This window comes from Cherax quadricarinatus, chromosome 50 (genome assembly GCF_038502225.1).
Source record: "Cherax quadricarinatus isolate ZL_2023a chromosome 50, ASM3850222v1, whole genome shotgun sequence".
In the NCBI taxonomy this organism is placed as follows: Eukaryota; Metazoa; Arthropoda; class Malacostraca; order Decapoda; family Parastacidae; genus Cherax; species Cherax quadricarinatus.
The window spans coordinates 71,684-92,977 of NC_091341.1; the positions used below are offsets into that span (position 1 = coordinate 71,684).

General features: G+C 37.2%; 1 protein-coding gene across 3 annotated transcripts in view; it reads right to left on the reverse strand.

Annotated features, from left to right (window-relative positions):
• Nucleotides 1–288: 288 nt before the first annotated feature.
• Nucleotides 289–21,294, reverse strand: part of Cmtr1 (Cap methyltransferase 1) — a 140,425-nt gene continuing 119,419 nt past the window's right edge. For all 3 annotated transcript variants that reach the window (XM_053786174.2, XM_053786175.2, XM_053786173.2), the window contains 5 exons: nt 6,858–7,080; nt 6,435–6,557; nt 4,344–4,471; nt 2,339–2,447; nt 289–863 (listed from right to left, as the gene is read on the reverse strand). In XM_053786174.2, the coding sequence (XP_053642149.1) occupies nt 737–863; nt 2,339–2,447; nt 4,344–4,471; nt 6,435–6,557; nt 6,858–7,080 (710 nt within the window). In that variant the 3' untranslated portion in view covers nt 289–736. The remainder of the gene's footprint in view (nt 864–2,338; nt 2,448–4,343; nt 4,472–6,434; nt 6,558–6,857; nt 7,081–21,294) is intronic.

A 21,294-nucleotide genomic window follows, 5' to 3' on the forward strand; every position in this document is an offset into this window, starting at 1 on the left:
AATATGTACACATTGTAGAAATGTTATTTTGTTGTATGTATATGTAAATAAAAAGTAATATTGAATAAAAATTCTTGGGAGAAAAATTCTGAAATTGGATATGATAAATTAATAGCTCAGAAACAAATTAATCCACTTTACATTGTTTCTTTTGGTAAAATAGATTCCAAGTAATGAACATAAGATTTATGATGGATTTTTGAGAATGTATTAATGTCGTAAGTTCGGGATCTGTTGTGTATATACATATACCTGTACATGTGTAATGAAAAAAAAGAGTAACCAACAAACAAAATAATTTTTTATTAAGTTTCACAGGTGGCAGTTTCCTGGCTAAGGAAACAAGATAAGAAAAGATTCACACATCTTAAGAATCATGAAATACATAAGATATGTAGGTAATCATACAAAAGCACATTCACTCCCTGTATTGTACCATGAAATATTCCATTGCAAAACTTTTCAATAATTTGTATAAATTTATTAGTCTCACAAATAAAAGATGACAAATAACAAGAATGGGACCCAGTTAGCTGAGTGAACATAATTATACAAAAGTATTAGCACTGCTTAAAAATTTAACCATTATTTCAATAATTAATTATAATTATCCATAATATTTAAAGTTGTGATAGCTCTTGGGTCTCAAGGAATCTCATAACTTAGATGACATGTCAGAAATGTGATGAAGGCATATTCTAGGACAGGACTTGATGTAAGTTATTACACAGCTGATTTAGCGATGAGCAGCAAGGTGGCTTATAATGTCATTTCGATTAAGCTTGCCTTTAGTAGGCTCGTCAGAATCCAAGACTTGAACACCGCTATCCCACCACCATACAACTCCTCCACTGTATGATGATCTGAAGGATAAATAATGTTAGTTCTTCATGTATATTTAGAAATTCATAATTTTATTTATGGCATAAGTGTGATAAATGATAAAAAGGAAAGACAATTTATGTACATTACATATGAAGAGGAATTTAATAAAAATATATGAAGCACTAAACCTACAGTAGGCATCATAAATATGCACATGCATGCACAGACACACGCCAATGGCTTCCATTATGTCCTTCGTTTTTTTTGGCCTGCCTTATGTGGTCCAATGATCTGGGCTATTATATCTTGTGTCAAAGACTTATTCTTTCACACATTAATTCATCTATAGTCAAAAATGTCCAAAACCTGTACTCAAGGCCACATGATGCAGGAAGACCATCTACCACACAAGCCCAGAAAGCACTGAGCATGCAACAAGCTGCCTAAAAGAATCCTCAAATGTCACACTACGATTTGCCAGGCCAGCAAACTTTTCTGTTGCTCCAAAACACCTAACAAGGTCAGGTATTATTTTCAACATTAAAGTTTACCTTTTGTAGGCACCAAGCAAATTTTGATGATAAGCACTGTACTTTTAATTTCCTCCTTTTACATACCTTCCAAAATGCCCAAAAAAACCTTTGTAATTTCTCTTCAGAATCTCAAAACAACTGTTATCAGTAAAGAGCAACTGTGATTATGTACTGGATTCATTATCTTTTAATTCCACACCTCTCTCCAACACTACTTTTACAACCCTGTCTATAGTGACAATGTACATCCCTGTCTAAGGCCTACTTTTCTGACCTAAGCCTCACTGTATACATAAACAGCATTACAGCTTTTAATAATTATTACCCATTTCATACATTTGCAGCATCTGCCACACTGCTTCCTTATCCACCTGTCATAAGTATTTTCTAAATCCATAAATGTAACCAGCTGTTTCTCACCTTTATCTTAGTACTGTTCACTTGTATGCCTCAGTGTAAACTTTTTGTCTATTTCACTACTCCTCTTAAACCATCCTATTCTGTCTTACCCCTCTTTCAATAATTCTATAATACACTTCACCTGGTATACTCAGCAGGCTTATTCTCCTATAATTCTTATACTCTCTTGCCCTTTTCCCTCTATGCAAAGGAACAATGCATGCTCTCTGTCAATACTTGGGTCCCTCCCCATCTTTCATGCATATATTGAACAATATACCAACCACTCCAACACTACATCCTCACTCTCTTTTAACCCCATCTGTCCCAGTTGCTTCACCCCCTTTCATTCTACTCTGCCTCACACACTTTCCCCACACAACTGACTTTTCCTTACTCCTATATGTTATTTCTCTCTGGCCAATGAATGAAGTAATGCATATCTTTCATTAGCATTTAACAGCTAAAAGCTGTTAGTAACAACTGTCTGTAAATTCAACAGTATAACAAATAAGTGATGACTTAGTAATAATTTTGTTTTAGTTTAAAGAAATCAGAGAAATTAGGTACTATATATTTACTTGAAAGGGGCTATAACATCTTGTTGACACTCGAAGGTTGATTGTCGAGTTAAAGTGTTGTACCAATATTTCCGATTTTGACTTTTACTGAATGCCATCATCCAAGGTTCTAGAAAGAAAAATATTATCACTGAGATACATATATTAGGGAACCTATTTCTGCATATATGATAACTGCAAACAAGCAGTGTCTTTACAAATTATGACACTGAAGCCAGAGTAATGCAAGGAAGGAGAATGCATCATTAGGGAAAACATAAATACTGTATACATAAGGTATTATCTAAAATCACTATTACAGGTAACTGACTAGCAAAGAACATAACTTTTGATTATTTTATAGCATTAAAAAATATTCTTTACCATCAACTTGTGTTCAACCATATCACAGGTGGGGTATGAACCCACGGTCAGAGTCTCTCAAAACTCCAGACCGTCACGTTAGCCACTGGGCCAGCTAGCTTCAATAAGATTCATCCAACTAGGTATATTTCTACACCATAGGAAGGTTAGCATAGGCACCACTGTGACCACAAATGCACGTTTTTACAGACGAATCTCCGCTAGTGGGAGATTCGTCACAGTGGTGCCTATGCTAACCTTCCTATGGTGTAGAAATATACCTAGTTGGATGAATCTTATTGAAGCTAGCTAGCCCAGTGAGTAACGCAACGGTCTGGAGTTTTGAGACTCTCTGACCACGGGTTCAAACTCCACCTGTGATATGGTTTGTTGCAATTGTGTCATTACGATTTCGTGAGTCAAATTGTGTTAAAGATTAAGAAAGCAGTGGAAGCATGTATATTTAGCTATTGAACACATTAAGTGTGCAAATTCCTGGCTCTTTACACCAAGAAGCATTTATGCACACATTTGTGAAGCATTTCATTGCAAATTTATATATACAGAAAAAAATTAGCATGAAAGGTACATAAAAAATTAAATATTACAAGGAAAAGCAGAACCAGCATGACAAAACATTAGAAGGTACTGAATTTGTTAACAGAACCTCACCCACTCTTTCATTTGCTCTTTTTACACTTCCTCACCACTTTCTTAACCTCATACACTCCACCCTCCTTATATCACTTCTGCTTTGCAAAAACCTCTCATATGCTAACTTCTTCTCCTTTACCACTCTTTACCTCATCATTCCAACAATTGCTCTTCTCACCTCCCACACCCACCTTCCTATATCCATAAGCTTCTGCTGCACACACTAACACTTCATTCCTAAATCTATCCCATACCATTTCAACCTCATTACCTATCCTTTCACTAACCCATCTTTCTCCCAACAGTTGCTTATCTTACCCTGACTACTTGCTGATGCCATTCTCCTTAAACCCCCATCTACCTCTTACTCTCACTGTAGTTACAGCTAAATAATGATCTGATATATATGTTGCCCCTCTACAAACATGCAAATCCAGAAGTCTACCCATCAACCTTTTATCCACTAATTCATAGTCAAATAAACTGTTGTCATTATGCCCTATTATACTTATTTATCCCCTTTTTATTAAAATGTGTATTATTACCAAACTTCTTTCTATACAAAGCTCAATCAAAGGCCCCATTACCATCTACCCCTGGCACTCCAAACTTGCCTACTACACCCTATACAACAGCTTCTCCCAGCACAAATACTTTGTCACTTGACTTGAAACTCCCTAAACCCTCTCTTAAAATCTCAGTATCTCTATATCTCTACATTCTCAGTCTCTCTTTTTTTTTCTCTCTCTACAGGTGCAGAAACACTTAGAATAGCTCACTTTTCACAGCTGAACCTTAATCCACATAATCCTTGAATTTGGGAGCAAGGGGCTAGTAACTCCTTCTCCTGTATAAATTACCAAATTTAAAAAGAAAAACGAAAGTTTTCCATTTTAGGTCACCCTGCCTTGGTGGGATACGGCTGGTTCATTGAAAGAAAGAAATCCTTGAATTTATACATTTATATTCAAATTCATACATAAATACTAGGCTACTGTATACACTTTACCCTTAGTTGCTTTGAGGAGCAAGAGACCAGTTGGGACTGTGTAGAATGTGTCACGATCTGTATCACCTTCCACCTCTGTGAACACTCTTTTTGGTACTGGGCTTCCCTTCATGAGGCGGTGGTGCAATCTATCAAAGTACTGTGTTAATACTGTTAAGTTGCTATCAGTTTTAAAATACAATTACTGGCAACCACCATCTTAATAATGTGCAGTGGCAAGGATACTATAATCGTGAAAAAAATAATGTCTTTGAGTTAACACTTAAACTGTCCAAACACAGATCTAAATTCATACACATAGCACTCTGAACGTAGATCTATTTTTTTTTTTTTACATAAGAAAGAATGTAAAATCAAACGTAGATCTACTTTTGGAGTGCTACGTGTATGAATGCAGATCTACGTTTGGACAGTTCAAGGATTAAACAAAATCAAGAAAAAAATCAAATTCAATTTTCTAACGTGTGTTGCAAGTATGCACTTCATTACTGTAAATGATGTCATATACAGCCAACTCAGAGAACTTGCTGACCCAACAGTGTTTCTATGCCTTGAATGGCATATCAGCTTTAGTTCTAACTACAGTAAATGGCAAGGTAATTGCAAATTGTTCCTAACTTCGTCACTCCATCTGAGGCAACTGCCAATACAGTGGACCCCCGCTTAACGATCACCTCCAAATGCGACCAATTATGTAAGTGTATTTATGTAAGTGCGTTTGTACGTGTATGTTTGGGGGTCTGAAATGGACTAATCTACTTCACAATATTCCTTATGGGAAAAAATTCGGTCAGTACTGGCACCTGAACATACTACTGGAATGAAAAAAGTTCGTTAACCGGGGGTCCACTGTATACATGTATAGTTTAACCCTTTCAGGGTTCAAGGCCAAAATCTGAAGTGGTGCCCCAGTGTCCAAGAATTCCCCCCCCCCCCCCCCCCCCCAAAAAAAAAAAAAAAAAAATTGTTATTTTTTCTTATGAAATGGTAGAGAATCTTTTTGTGAAGGTAATAAAACAAAAAGTACGAAATTTGATGGAAAATTGACGAAATTATGTTCTTGCGAATTTTGAGGTGTCAGCGATATTTACGAATCAGCGATTTTGCCGACTTTTACTCTCATTTTAGGCCAATTACATTATTCCAGTCAACCAAATTCTTAGCTATTTCACTAGTATTACTTCTATTCTATCGATTGAGCACAAGAAATCGCCAAGTCAACTGTTTCAACTACAAAATAAAGTGATCGGAAATTGGTAATTTGGCCAATTTAACACAAAGTTCAAAATATTCCAATTTCAAAATAGGGTCCAGAATAAACAATGAAGGTATTCCTGGCACTAAACTAACATTTCCTCTGTTCACTAGTTACGTTTTGAGGCTTTACAAATAAATTCCATTTTGATTTTTTACTCACATAATGAATTTTTATTCACACCAAAAAATAGAAGATTTACTGTTATGCAATATTGTAATAATTGTATAAATATCATCACCACATTTGTGCATGTATATCTGACCCACCAGCTGGCGTGTATTAGACGTGTGAGGTCGTTTGTTTACTCTTGAACATAGGCAAAAATTTAACATTTCTGCTATTTTGAGCTCAGTTTCAAGCCATTTCCAGTGCTAAAACCAATCGAAATCATCTCTATTTCTGTAATATGTCTTCCATTCTATCAAATGAGACCAAGAAATCGCAAATACAACTATAAAAAAACGTACGAAAAAACACTGCAAAGCCGCTGTTTTAATCGAAAATCACGGTCTCAGTTTTTTTTTCTCTCATTATACACAGTGTGCTGCAGGATTTGTTTTATGTGGTGCACACATACCACATAGATGTATTCTCTCATATCTAGGCCCAAATTTACCACTCACAGTTTATCAGAGTGAGCTGAGCTCATGGCGTAGATCTACGGTCTGGACCCTGAATGTAAAGCCGTAGATCTACGGGACGGACCCTGAAAGGGTTAACACAAAAATGTTAAATACTACAAAACTGGCTAAGAATAAGTACAGCATGTCCTTAAAGTAATGGTAGTAACTAGGAAAAATTAATTTAAACAAAATTTACAGTATTATATTTACCGCTGAGGCGAAAGAAATTCCTCTAGAGTTTCTAGTTTGTACAGCTGTTTACATCTTATGGGTGCAAGATCTGGTCGACTTGTCTTGTTCAGAGCCAATGCAAACTTCTTCAGATATGTGTGCCTGAAAATTAAAATGTAGATATTGAAATTTTGCCATTCTGGAAACTTTAATTAGTAAGTTTTTATTTATGGTACCCTACAAATGGTTTTATGAATATAAGCCTAAATTTCTACAATAATTTTCAGGGCACATAGATGTTATGGGCATACATATACAGTACATTATGTAGATTTAACCAAGAAAAACTCCATAAAATTAAATAACGTAACTTATTTTCATTGTAGTCCTCATCTCATAATTAGATGTGTTAAAATGCTGTTGTATTATATGTACAAAATTTCAAACAGGTCATTCTCTAACCTTTCAACAATGTGGAGATTTCTTATATCTTTTCCATTTAAAATTAAGCCATCTATAAAATGAAGTGTGGTCAATTTTCTCTGGGCCTTGTGTTCACCCCGGTGTTCTGTGACTATTTCAGCATAAACCAGAGTGTCAGGAGGAAGTTCCAGTCTGGTATCCACACGCATCCATGATGAATAACCTCTGCCTTCCCATCGAAAGACATTGCGTCCCCCTAGACCTAATAGATTGTATTATGCAGTTAGAATTATCTCAAATCTCATATAACTGGTAAGCTATTGTACTATCAAAGCATACAGGAAATATTTCATAAAATATGAGCTCATAATCATGCAGCAGTATAGTATATACAGTAGAAAACCTTAAGTTGCACGATCATAGCTTGTGTTATCAATATTCTGTGAATTAAATTTAGCTTCTCATTTTTTAATACAAGGGCACCATTTCCATTAAGGCATGCCACAGCAGAATTCATTTCCATTAGTGGCACACATTTCTGTTAAGGAGCACCATGGCAGGCAGGCCTTACACCTCTCACTATGCACTGGTTAACTCCATCATCTTGGTGCTGTGGGGAAGGGTGTGAGGGAGAATTAGGTGATGTAAACAAACAGCTTCCCATGGGGGTCATTGTATCTAGACGTGTACCATACGATTTTCAATCGGTGCACATTGCTGTTTTTCTTTTTTTCATCGCCCCAACTTGTCTCTGGATATTTATCATGGAATACAAAGTGCAGGTGACAGTGGTGAAGTAATGAAGACGAGTACATGTGAAATTTTGCCTGTTATGACAAAACTGGAGGTAATTGAGATGCTGAAGGGTGTTGCATGTATCATGGAGATGGCACGAGTGTTTTGTTTTAAAAAATTAATGATTTGGTCAATTTGAAACAATGATGCAAAGATAAAAGCTTGTGCAATGAGTAATCATCAATGTGATGGTGAAAGAATGAGAAGCAGATCATTACATAAAATGGAAAGCTTACTAAATATGTGCATTGAAAAAGCAAAGAATTGTGTTCCACTTCATAACCTTATTATTAGTTATCATACTTTCAGACAGTGCATGAGGAGGAAGGACAACCTGAAAATGATTGCACATTTAGTTCTTGATGCTTTAAAAGATTTAGAATGTGCAGTGGGTTGCATAATAAAAAGTTTAATGGGGAGAAGGCCTCTGCTGACCATACTGCAGAAGAAAAGTTCCTTGTCAAGCTGGCCTCATTTCTGAGGGTAGCTACAAACCTGAAAAGGTATTTAACTCTTTCAGGGTTGCGACTCCTGCTCTCAGATTTACTCTCAGGGTTTCAAAATTAAAAAAAAAAAAAAAATGGCAAAGAATCTTTTTTATGAGAGTCATAAAACAAAAAGTACAAAATTTAATGGAAAACTGACGAAATTACGCTTTCGTGAATTTTGTTGTCGGCTATATTTACGCCTCACCAATTTCATCCACTTTGAGTTTGATTTTAGGCCAATTCCATTGTTCCAGTTAACCAAATTCTTAGCTATTTTGATAGTACGTCTTTCATTCTATCGACTGAGTAGAAGAAACTGCCCATTCTACTGTTTAACCTACCCAATGAAGTGATCAGAAATTAGTAATTTGGCCAAATTCGCACAAAATTCTAGAAATGCCAGTTTCAAAATAGGGTTAAGAGTAAACAGTGCAAACATTCCTGGCACTAAAATAACATTTTCTCTGTTCAACAGTTACGTCTCTAGGCCCCTCTTATATTATGCTTGCTTTCCACTTTGAATTTTTATTCAAACAAAAAATAGATTTACTGTTATGCAGAATACTGTATTATTGTAATAATTATATAAATACTGTAATGTCCTAAATGTGTATTAGACTGGCCAGTTGGATGTGTATTGGACTTGTGTATTCTGGAATATCAGCAAAAATCGAACACTACTACTACTTTAAGATCAGTTTCAAGCAACTTTCAGTCCTGAGACCAGTCAAAATCAACTTTATTTCTGTAATACATCTTCCATTCTATCAAGCGAGACCAAAAAAGCGAGAAGATACCCATAAAACCTATACAAAAATATACCCCAAAGTTGCTGTTTGAAACCAAAAACATGGCTGCAGTTTTTTTTTCTCATTATGCACCAAGTGCTCAGGATTTTTTTTTTTTATATAGTGCACACTTACCACATAGACCCATTCTCTCATATCCGCCATCACAAATCCGGCAATCAGTTATTCGGTTCCTTCAGTTATTCGGCACTAATTTTGGCTAGCATAATTTCAAATTTCCAGGGTCGCCACACCAACCTGCTGGTACTGTTTGGTGGCGCTACTTGCTGCATAAGTCATTCCAATTTCTTTTTCTCCATTTATGGTTATAACCTGCTTACTTTAAGCCCTAGCCATGGTTCCAATGAATAAAAGAAATGCCTCTCATTATGTAAAGCACCGACACAGTACATTGTCCATTAAAGATAAGGTGGCTTTGAAGCCACTGTCGGTTGCCATGAGCTCAGTCTCATGATGCAGGAGAATATGCTTTATTATCAATCAATCAATCAAGTTTATTCTCTATAAGGATTACAATGCTGGGTTTACAGATTTTGAATATTGTGTGGTTTACATGTTTTAAAATACTACTAATTACAGAGGGGGCCACTAGGACACCTAGCATGGCTAGGCATTTCGGGCAGACTTAGATTAATTTTAAACTTTAAATTATTACATATTATGGTATTAAAGCTAAGTGACTACATTATAGTTTGTGAGTTTAGCAATGTGAATGCTTTTGTTTTGGCACAATACATAGTGTCTATATTGGAGTATCATAGGCAAACTTATGACTAGTTAGGATTCATTATTTTAAGATTAAGATTTGTATTTCTGTGTTTGTAGTCAATGGGTGAGTAAGTGTGAACCACCAGGTAGTTTACATGTAGTTAGTTGACGGGGTGTATCAGGGAGATAAGATGTTTTCTAACTGTAGTTTTGAAAGTGATAAATGTGTCTGCAGTTCTAGAGTTTTAGGCCCTTTGACACATATTGAATTTTTGTAAAGGTTTAGTCGGACACAGGGAATGTCATAGAGATGTTTGTGTCTGGTGTTATGCCTGTGGGTCCTGTCACAACTATCAAGAAAGCATTTTAAGTCAAGGTTAATATTGGAATTTAAGGTCCTGTAGATGTAGATTGCACAGTAGTAAGTGTGGATGTTCTGAACAGGGAGTAAGTTTAAATCTATGAAGAGTGGGGGAGGGGGGATGTTGCCAGGGATGGGATTTAGTGATTATTCTTACTGCAGCTTTTTGTTGGGTTATTATTGGCTTTAGATGTGTTGCTTCAGTTGATCCCCAAGCACAAATAGCATAGGTGAGGTATGGATAAATGAGTGAATGGTATAGTGTGAGAAGGGCAGTTTGCGGCATGTAATATCGTATCTTGGAGAGGATCCCTACTGTTTTGGATACTTCTTTTGTTATGTGTTGGATATGGGTGCTGAAATTTAGGTTGTTGTCGAGGTATAGACCTAGGAATTTGCCCTCATTATGTCTGGCAATTAGAGTGTTGTCGATCTTAATGTTAAGTTGCGCAACACCTGCTCTGCTACCAAACATAATGTAGTTGGTTTTGTCAGTGTTAAGTGTAAGTTTATTGGCTGTCATCCAAGTCAGAATTTTGAGCAGCTCCTTGTTGACAATGGTGTTGAGGGAGGCAAGATTAGGGTGGGAGATGACGTAAGTTGTGTCGTCAGCAAAGAGAATGGGTTTCAGGTGTTGGGATACGTTTGGAAGATCATTAATGTAAATGAGGAAGAGCAGGGGACCAAGGACACTTCCCTGCGGAACTCCAGTATCAAGTGGCCATGTTGATGAGGCTGTGTCTTCAACCCTTTGGGGGTTTCGGACGTACTAGTACGTCTTACGACCCAGGGTTTTTGACGTACTAGTATGCCTAAATTCTAGCGCCCTCAAATCTAGTGAGAGAAACCTGGTAGGCCTACATATGAAAGAATGGGTCTGTGTGGTCAGTGTGCGCAGTATAAAAAAAATCCTGCAGCACAAAGTGCGTAATGAGAAAAAAAAAAAAACTTTGACCGTGTTTTTGAATTAAAACAGTGACTTTGCACTGTATTTTCGTATGGTATTTATTATTGTATTCTAGTTTTCTTGGTCTCATTTTATAGAATGGAAGACATACTACAGAAATTGAGATGATTTTGACTGGTTTTACAATGAAAAGTACCTTGAGCTCAAAGTAGCAGAAATGTTCGATTTTTACCAAAGTTCAAAAGTAAACAAATCATGCCAAGCGTCCAATACACATCAACTGGTGAGTCTAATATTCTTTCACAAGTTCACTGATATTATTTATACCATTTCTACACTAATGCAGTAGTCTGCATAACAGTAAATCTTATTTTTTTTTGTAAGAATAAAAATTCAAAGTGGAAAGCCAAAGAAATATAAGAGGGGCCTGGGGATGTGACTAACGAACAGAGAACTTATTATTTTAGTGCCAGGAATGTCTTTCTTGTTTATTCTGGACCCTTTTCAGAAATTGGCATCTTTTGAAATTTGTGTGAAATTGGCAAAATTGCTAAATTCTGACCACTTTATTGGATAGTTGAAATCGGTAAATGGGTGGTTTCTTGTACTCATTCGATAGGAAAAATGGAGTTCTAGCGAAATAGTTATGATTTTTGTCGACTAGTACACTGGAATTGGCTGAAAATAGGACTCAAAGTGAGCAAAATCGCCGATGCGTAAACATCGTCGAGACAGCTAACTTTGCGAGAGCATAATTCCGTAAGTTTTCCATCAAATTTCATAATTTTGGTGTCATTATGACCGGGAAAAGATTCTCTATCTTTTCATAAGAAAAAAAATTTTTTTTTTTTTTTTAAATTTGGCCGACCCTGAGAACAAGTTTCTGAGAGGACCTGTCGACCCTCAAAGGGTTAATGGTGACATACTGATACCTATTAGTAAGGTAGGATTTGAAATATGGAAGCGCATGGCCTCTTATACCATAATGGTCCAGTTTGTGGAGTAGGATGCTGTGGTCTACTGTGTCAAATGCTTTTCTTAGGTCAATAAAAATTCCTAGCAGATATTCCTTATTTTCCAATGCTGTGTAAAGCAGATCTAGCATTTTTACAATTGCATCATTAGTGCTTTTATTTTTCCTGAATCCAAATTTGCAGGGGCTGAGTATGTTTTGTGCCGTTATAAATGAATATAGTCTCCTGTGCACGAGTTTCTCGAAGATTTTGGATAGCAATGGTAAGTTTGATATTGGCCTATAGTTGTTTACATCTGTAGGGTACCCCTCAAGGAAGGTTCCTTGATGTTGGTGAGGGGCTCTTGATTTAGGGAATTGGATTTGTGCTCCAGTTCCCCGAATTAAGCCTGAATGCCTTCCACATCCCCCCCCCCAGGCGCTGTATAATCCTCTGGGTTTAGCGCTTCCCCCTTGATTATAATAATAATAATCTGTAGGGTAACCACCTTTATGTACTGGTGTAACCCTTGCTGTCTTGAGTAGTGTCGGGAAAGTGCTAGTTTCTAGTGACTTGTTAAAAAGTAATGTAATAGCATGCGAAAGGACATGGGCCGCTCGCTTGTACAATAATGGTGGGACATGAGACAGATTCCGAGTTATTTTTGAGTGACTTTATAATCGCAGTGACTTCTGTGGGCTCAGTTGAGTACAAGATAGAGGGAATTTGGAAAATTCCCATCTAGGTAGTCCCCGGCACGGGCGTTGGTACGTGGGATTTTACTGGCGAGATCAGATCCTATGTTTGAGAAGAAGTCGTTTATCTTGTTAGCTGTATCAGTGGGATGCAGTGGTGTTTCATTAGGTTTGGTTAGGACAATATTCTTTTTTTTTTTTTTTGAGTTCGTGGGTCCCCAGAATCTGGGAAAGTGTTTTCCAGGTCTTTTTTATATCTCCTCTTGTGTCAGTGAATCTGCTGGAGTAGTACAGTTGTTTGGCTTTCTTTATTAATTTGGTGAGAACTGATGAATATTGTTTAAGAATATCTTTGTGTATTAAGCCCTGTCTATATTGCTTTTCATATTGGTGTTTCTTATCAATGAATTTCAGAATGCTGCTGGTTAGCCATGGGCAACTGAGCCGTTTATTCGTGATCTGTTTCATTTTTATAGGACAATGTTTATTGTATAGTCTAAGTATTTTGTTAAGAAAAATGTCTGTCCAATCATCATTACCATTGGCATTGGAGAATTCTGTAGGCCAGCCAACAGTCTCTAGGTCTGCTGTGAAATTCCTTATTGAGGCCTCGTCATGGAGTCTAAATGAAACTTTGTTGTATTCGAGTGGTGGCTTACTAATGTTTGTTAAGAGGAAGGTAGGGTAGTGATCTGTAGTGCTGTCTGTGATTATCCCCGATTTAAGAGGGGCTAGTATATTGGTCCATATGTGGTCTATTATGGTTGCACTTGTCTCAGTCATCCTGGTTGGTTTAGTTACTGTTGGTATGAGAAGTGTGTTGTTCATATTGTTGATGAAATCAGTTACAGGCTGATCATCTGGTAGGCCAAGGTTGATACTGAGGTCTCCAGCTAAGAGAAGGTGGTGCTTGTTCATTTGTCTGTTTGTTATTAGTGCCTTTAGATTCTCACTGAAATTTGGGATGTTTGTGTGGGGTATCCGGTAAATGGCATCAATTGTTATAGGTGTCTTGGGGTTTTTTACAGTAAAATTAGCAAAAATTTATTCCCCATATTCATCACTAAAGCAAGTGGTGCTAATACAAGATAGTTGGTTAATGTAATAGATTGCAATACCACCCCCACCTTGGTATGGTCTGCAGTTGTGGATTGCTGTGTATCCTGGTAGTGGGTAGATATCTATTGTGTCCTGCTTAAGCCAGGTCTCAGTAAGAATAATGCAGGAGAAGGGTGTCTTTATTACACTAATATCGACACTACAGCTTATTTGCCTATCACAATTGATCTAATATGACATAATAAACAATATAAATAACATAAAACATGCTAAATACTCCAGAATAAATAACATTTGGCATAATACCGAGCAGTTCGACGGAGGTATGAAGAGGATATGGTATACAAATACCATTCTCCTCTCCCTGTCTTGGGAGCTTATATTAGAGAAAACGGAGTATAGCACAGGGCTAACTGTGACATACACTCGTACTGCACCATAAACCTGAAACAAAAAAGTTATTTTCTCTATATAGATTATCACACATAGCAGCATATGTGTAGAGAACCTAGGATAATGCAAAAAAGTCAATGTGGCTTATTTCTAGTACCTGGCTTGGGTTAGCCATATATAATTTTTGGTAAATATTCGATTCCCAGCCAGGGTAGAAACATTAGGTGTGTTTCTTTACACCTGTTGTCTATGTTTGCCCATCAGTAAATGGGTACCTGGGTGTTAGCTGACTAGTGTGGGTGTTATCCTGGGACACTGACCTAATTTTCTTGAAATACTCTGCATAACAAGCAGCTTTCTATACAGTAATGTCACTGATGTCAGCTAGGCCTGTATACCTTGTACATGTACGTGTAGTAAATAAAGATATTATTATTATTATTATTATTTTCTCAATTGTTTGTTAGGTTATCTTATTGAAACTTGGGCAATGTATGATGGAAAGATACTTCTTAACGTACACCAAAAATGAAAGAAATCAGACCATAAATAGCGGAGTTCACTTCTCAGCCATTAGCGGTATATTTTTGCATGGTTTTTATGGTTATATTATTGTTTTTTCGGTCTCATTTGATAGAATGAAAGATATATTACAGAAATAGATATGATATTGATTGCTTTCATGACGAAAAGTACCTTGAAATTGCGCTCACAGTAGCGAAAATGTTCTATTCTTTAGCAAAGCTCAAGAGTAAACAAATGACGTCACTGTCCAATACCTGTCCGCCTGCCAGTCCAAATTCCAATACGGAGTCAAGAATGGGTTGACATCATTTATACAATTATTACATTAATGCAGCAGTCTGCATAACCATAAATCTTCTATTTTTTTTTGTGAATAAAAATTCCAAATGGTAAGCAAGAGTAATATAAGAGGGGCCTGTAGCCATGACTAATGAACAGAGAAAATGTTATTTTAGTGCCAGGAATGTGTACATTGTTTATTCTGGACCCTATTTTGAAATTGGCAGCTGTATAGTCCTTGTGGCTTAGCACTTCTTTTTGATTATAATAATAATAATAATTTGAAATTGGCATCTGTTGAAATTTGTGTGAAATCAGTCAAATTGCCAATTTCTGACCACTTTATTGGGTAGTTGAAATAAGTGAATGGGCGGTTTCTTGTACTCAGTTGACAGACTAGAAGTAAGTAAATAAGTAAGTTTATTCAGGTATATACAAATACAGTTACATAGGTTATCATACATAGCAGCGTATGTATAGAGAACCTAGGATAACCCAAAAAAGTCAAAGTGACTTATTTCCAGTACCTGGCTTGGGCTTGCCATATATGATTTTTGGTAAATTATTTTTTTTTCTTGGTTGTTTGTTGGGCTATCTCATTGAAACTTGGGCAGTGTATGATGGAAAGATGCTTCTTAACGTACAACAAAAATAAAAAAGACAGACGATAAATAAGGGAGTTCACTTCTCGGCCATTAGCCGCCTCTTTGCAGTATATTTTCGTATGGTTTTTATGATTGTATTCTCGTTTTTTTGGACTCATTTGATGGAATGGAAGATATATTACAGAAATAGACATGATTTTGATTGCTTTCATGAAATGTTCAATTTTTGCCGATGTTCAATGAACTTTGTGTAAGTCAGGTTGGTTTATTTTATTAAGTGTATTCTAACCTAACCACTCTGTAATCTGGCAAACTCAGTAATCCGGCACACTACAGGTCCCAATGATGCCGGATTTGTGATGGAGGACCTGTACGACAGGACAGACCCTAGCTTCAAAGCCATGATACAACAGAACTGACCCTGAAAGGGTTAATGCTGATGCTACAGGTTTGTTCTGGAAGATACCATCTAGAACATACATCAGCAGACTAGAGAAAATTGCACCTAGATTCAAGGCTGCAAAAGACCATTAACAGCTTGCTTTTTTTAATGTAATGCAGTGGGAGGCTTCAAATGTAAGCCCTTGTTGGTGTATAGCTCCAAGAATCCCAGTGCTTTAAAAGCATGTTGCCTGTTATTTGGAAGTCTAACACCACAGCATGGATAACTGGGGCCTTATTCGGCGAGTGGTTCAAGCATCAATTTATTCCTGAAGTGATGATGTACCTCTCCATAAAAATTATTCAGTGTTCTTGTCCTTGCTGATTGTTATAATCATCCTCAACTTCTGGAAGATGTGGAGCTAAGTTTCAAAATTGTCTTTTAACTTCCAAATATGACATCCCTGATACAAGTACTGGAGAGAGGATGTATAAAATTTTTTAACCCCTTCACTTTCTGAAGTTTTGAAATTAAAAGTGCTAACAATGTCAAGAATTAAAAAAAAAATTCTTCTGAAATGGTAGAAAATCTTCTGAAGGTAATAACAACAGAAATATGAAATTTGATGGAAAACTTATTTAATTATGCTGACACAAAGTTGGTGGTCAGGATGCAATTTATGCATCAGTAATTTTGCCTGATTCAAGTACTGTTTCAACAAATTCTATTGCTCAATTCAACCAAATTCTTAACTATTTCACTAGTATCCCTTCTGTCCTATCGAATGAGCACAATAAACCATCCATTCAACCATCAAAATGACCCTACAGAGTACACAGAAATTTGTAATTTAGCTAATTTTATACACACTTCAAAAAAATTACAATTTAAAACAAAGTCCAAAATAAACACACTGACCATTCCAGCAACTAAAGCAACATTTCCTCTGTTCATTAACTACATCTCCAGGTCTCTCCTATATTACACTTGCCCTCCATTGGAATTCATCATCATGTGAAAAATTAAATTTTACCCTATTTCTCGGATAATAAAATATAGTAACCAGGAATGACTAGTTGTGGTTTAGGGTATCCTAATAATTAAAGCAGATCTAGTAAAAAGCAAAACAGACTGGGAAGGAGGGTAGAGAGGCCACACCCATCCCCAGGAAAATAAAATATTGAACATTTCTGATACTTTGAGCCTGCTTTCAGGCTTCTGGTCCTGAAACTAACCAAAATAGATGTCTAAAACAAGAAACGGCCAATGAAAACATCGTAGAAAACACGTTTACCCATTTTAAACCAAACACAAGTCAGAGGTTTGCTTTTCCCATTATGCACTGCATTGGGCAGGATTTTTTTTTATACTGTGCACACTGACCATACAAAACCCATTCTGTCATGTTGAGGCAAAAATCTACAGTTCACAGCATATTTGAGGGAGCTGCATTCGTAACATAGATCTACACGAGTGATGCTGGCATCAATAAAACAGATCTACATAGGCAGTGTGGTGCATAAACTAATGGCAACAACTGATGACACAGACAATGGAGTGCTAGAGTTTTGGTGCAAATTTAACATTGCAGATGCACTCCCCTATGTGAAAAAAGCATTGGAGCAAGTGTCAAAATAAACAGTAAATGTGGGTTGAAGAAAAATATGGCCTTGTGTGATGAATGGCTTACAGGTTTTCCATCTGTGGAAAGTCTAGTTCAGGAAACTGTTAATCCTGCAAAGATTGCTAGGTGAGGGATTTGAAGTTATGCAGCCAGAAAACATCAATGAACTCTTGGATGATGAGGAACCAAATGCAGAGGAAATGCTGCAAGAATTAAATTCCTAGCTGCAGAGAACGTAAGATAATGAAGATGAGGATCTGAAGCCTGAACAACTGATGTTGACACTGCAAGAGATGCACGAGTCACTGCAAACTGGTGACAAACTTTCAGACTTGGTCATTGAAAAGAACCATGACTCATCTCAAAACATTGCTGTACAGCATGCTCTGGAACAGGCAATTGGACCTTATCATCTTCTGTATAAAGAAATGACAGATAAAGCAAACCATTGGTAACTGACAGAGTACCTGAGAACTCCACTTCAACAATTTACTGATGAAGCTGCATTAACCCGTTGACTGTTGCAACCCCAAATCCTGAGGTGTCTCCTGGTGTCGCAAAATATTTAAGAAAAAAAAACATTTTTTTTTCTTATGAAATGATAGAGAAGTTTTTCCCGATGGTAATGACACCAAAAGTATGAAATTTGATGGAAAACTTATGGAATTACGCTCTCACGAGGTTAGCAACCTCAGCGATATTTACGAATTGACGATTTTGCCCACTTTGAGCCCTATTTTCAGCTAATTCCATTGTTCCAGTCAACCAAACTTATATCTATTTCTTTAGAACTCCATTTGTTCTATCGATTGAGTGCAAGAAACTGCCCATTTACTGATTTCAACTACCCAATAAAGTGGTCAGAAATTGGCAATTTGGCCAATTTCATGCAAATTAAAAAATATGCCAATTTCAAAATAAGGTCCAGAATGAACAATGCAGACATTCCTGGCTTTAAAATAACATTTTCTTTGTTCATCAGTCACGTCTCCAGGCCCCTCTGATATTACTCTTGCTTTCTGTTTTGAATTTTGATTCAAACAAAAAAAATAGAAGATTTACTGTTATGCAGATTATTGCAATATTGTAATAATTGTATAAATAATGTCAACCCATTCATGACTGCATATTAGAATGGCTAGTTGGACATTTATTGGACAATGACATCATTTGTTTACTCTTGAACATCAGCAAAAATCAAACATTTCCCCTACTCTGAGCTCCATTTCAAGGTCCTTTTCATAGTAAAACCAATCAAAATCACCTTTATTTCTATAATATGTTTTCCATTCTGTCAAATGTGACTACGAAAACAAGAATATAACCATATAAACTACATGAAAATACACCTCAGTCGTCGTTTTAATACAAAAACACGGAGTTTTTTCTCATTATGCACTGCATGCTGCAGGATTTTTTTTATATGGTACACACTGACCACATAGACCCATTCTCTCATATGTGGGCCTACCAGCTTTCTTCTGCTTGATTTGAAGCTGCTAGAATTTTTGGGTATATATACAGTGGACCCCCGCATAACGATGGCATCACATAGCGATTTTTCCGCATACCGATTACTTTTATCGCAAAATTTTTGCCGCGCATACCGATTAAAAACCCGCTCACCGATTTTCGTCCGAGACGCGTCCAATGTGCCCTCAGCCAGCCTCACATGTGCCGCCCGTCCCATTGTTTACCAGCCAGCCTCCGCGGTAACATCCAAGCATACACTCGGAATATTTCGTATTATTACAGTATTTTCGGTGCTGTTTCTGGAAAATAAGTGACCATGGGCCCCAAGAAAGCTTCTAGTGCCAACCCTACACCTCAAAGGGTAAGAATTACTATAGAAATGAAGAAAGAGATAATTGATAAGTATGAAAGTGGAGTGCGTATAGCCGACCTAGTCAAGCTGTACAAGAAACCCCAATCAACCATCGCTACTATTGTGGGCACCAGAAAGACAATCAAGGAAGCTGTTCTTGCCAAAGGTTCAACTGTGTTTTCGAAACAAAGATCGCAAGTGATGGAAGATGTTGAGAGACTCTTATTGGTGTGGATAAATGAAAAACAGCTAGCAGGAGATAGCATCTCTCAAGCGATCATATGTGAAAAGGCTAGGAAGTTGCATGAGGATTTAATTAAAAAAATGCCTGCAACTAGTGATGATGTGAGTGAATTTAAGGCCAGCAAAGGTTGGTTTGAGAGATTTAAGAAGCGTAGTGGCATCCATAGTGTGATAAGGCATGGTGAGGCTGCCAGTTCGGACCACAAAGCGGCTGAAAAATATGTGCAGGAATTCAAGGAGTACATAGAAACTGAAGGACTGAAACCTGAACAAGTGTTTAATTGTGATGAAACAGGCCTGTTCTGGAAGAAAATGCCAAGCAGGACCTACATTACTCAGGAGGAAAAGGCACTCCCAGGACATAAGCCTATGAAAGACAGGCTTACTTTGTTGATGTGTGCCAATGCTACTGGTGATTGCAAAGTGAAGCCTTTATTAGTGTATCACTCTGAAACTCCCAGAGCGTTCAGGCAAAAGAATGTCCTCAAGGATAATTTGTGTGTGCTGTGGAGGGCAAACAGTAAGGCATGGGTCACTAGGGAATTTTTCTATAACTGGTTACACCATGCATTTGCCCCCAATGTGAAAAATTACCTAACTGAAAAGAAATTAGAACTTAAGTGCCTCCTGGTGTTAGACAATGCCCCTGGTCATCCTACAGACGTGGCAGAGCGACTTTATGGGGACATGAGCTTCATTAAGGTGAAGTTTTTGCCTCCTAATACCACGCCTCTCCTGCAGCCCATGGACCAGCAGGTTATTGCAAACTTCAAGAAACTGTACACAAAAGCTCTGTTTGAAAGGTGCTTTGTAATGACCTCAGAAACTCAACTGACTCTAAGAGAGTTTTGGAGAGATCACTTTAATATCCTCAATTGTGTAAACCTTATAGGTAAGGCTTGGGAGGAAGTGACTAAGAGGACCTTGAACTCTGCTTGGAAGAAACTGTGGCCAGAATGTGTAGACAAAAGGGATTTTGAAGGGTTTGAGGCTAACCCTGAGAATCCTGTGCCAGTTGAGGAATCCATTGTGGCATTGGGAAAGTCCTTGGGGTTGGAGGTTAGTGGGGAGGATGTGGAAGAGTTGGTGGAGGAGGACAATGAAGAACTAACCACTGATGAGCTGATAGATCAACTTCAAGAGCAAGAGGCCAGACCTGGGGAAACTGGTTCAGAGGAGGGGAGAGAGAAATTGAAGAAGTTGCCTACTACAAAGATAAAGGAAATCTGTGCTAAGTGGCTTGAAGTGCAAACCTTCATGGATGAAAATCACCCTCACACAGCTATTGCAAGCCGTGCTGGTGATTATTACACTGACAATGTTGTGAAACACTTTAGGCAAGTCATAAAGGAACGGGAGGTACAGGCCACTATGGACAGATATCTTGTGCGAAAGAAGTCCAGTGACTCTGAAGCTGGCCCTAGTGGCATTAAAAAAAGAAGGGAAGTAACCCCAGAAAAGGACTTACTACCTCAAGTCCTAATGGAAGGGGATTCCCCTTCTAAACAGTAAGAAGATAATGCTCTCCCCTCCTCCCATCCCATCAATCATCACCAGATCTTCAATAAAAGTAAGTGTCATTTAATTGTGCATGCCTTTTTCAGTTTGTGTGTATTAAAATTAACATTTCATGTGGTAAAAAAAAATTTTTTTCATACTTTTGGGCGTCTTGCACGGATTAATTTTATTTCCATTATTTCTTATGGGGAAAATTCATTCGCATAACGATTATTTCGCATAACAATTATCCCTCTTGCACGGATTAAAATCGTTAACCGGGGGTCCACTGTATGTCAAACACGTTGGCTTGTAAGATGTATATATT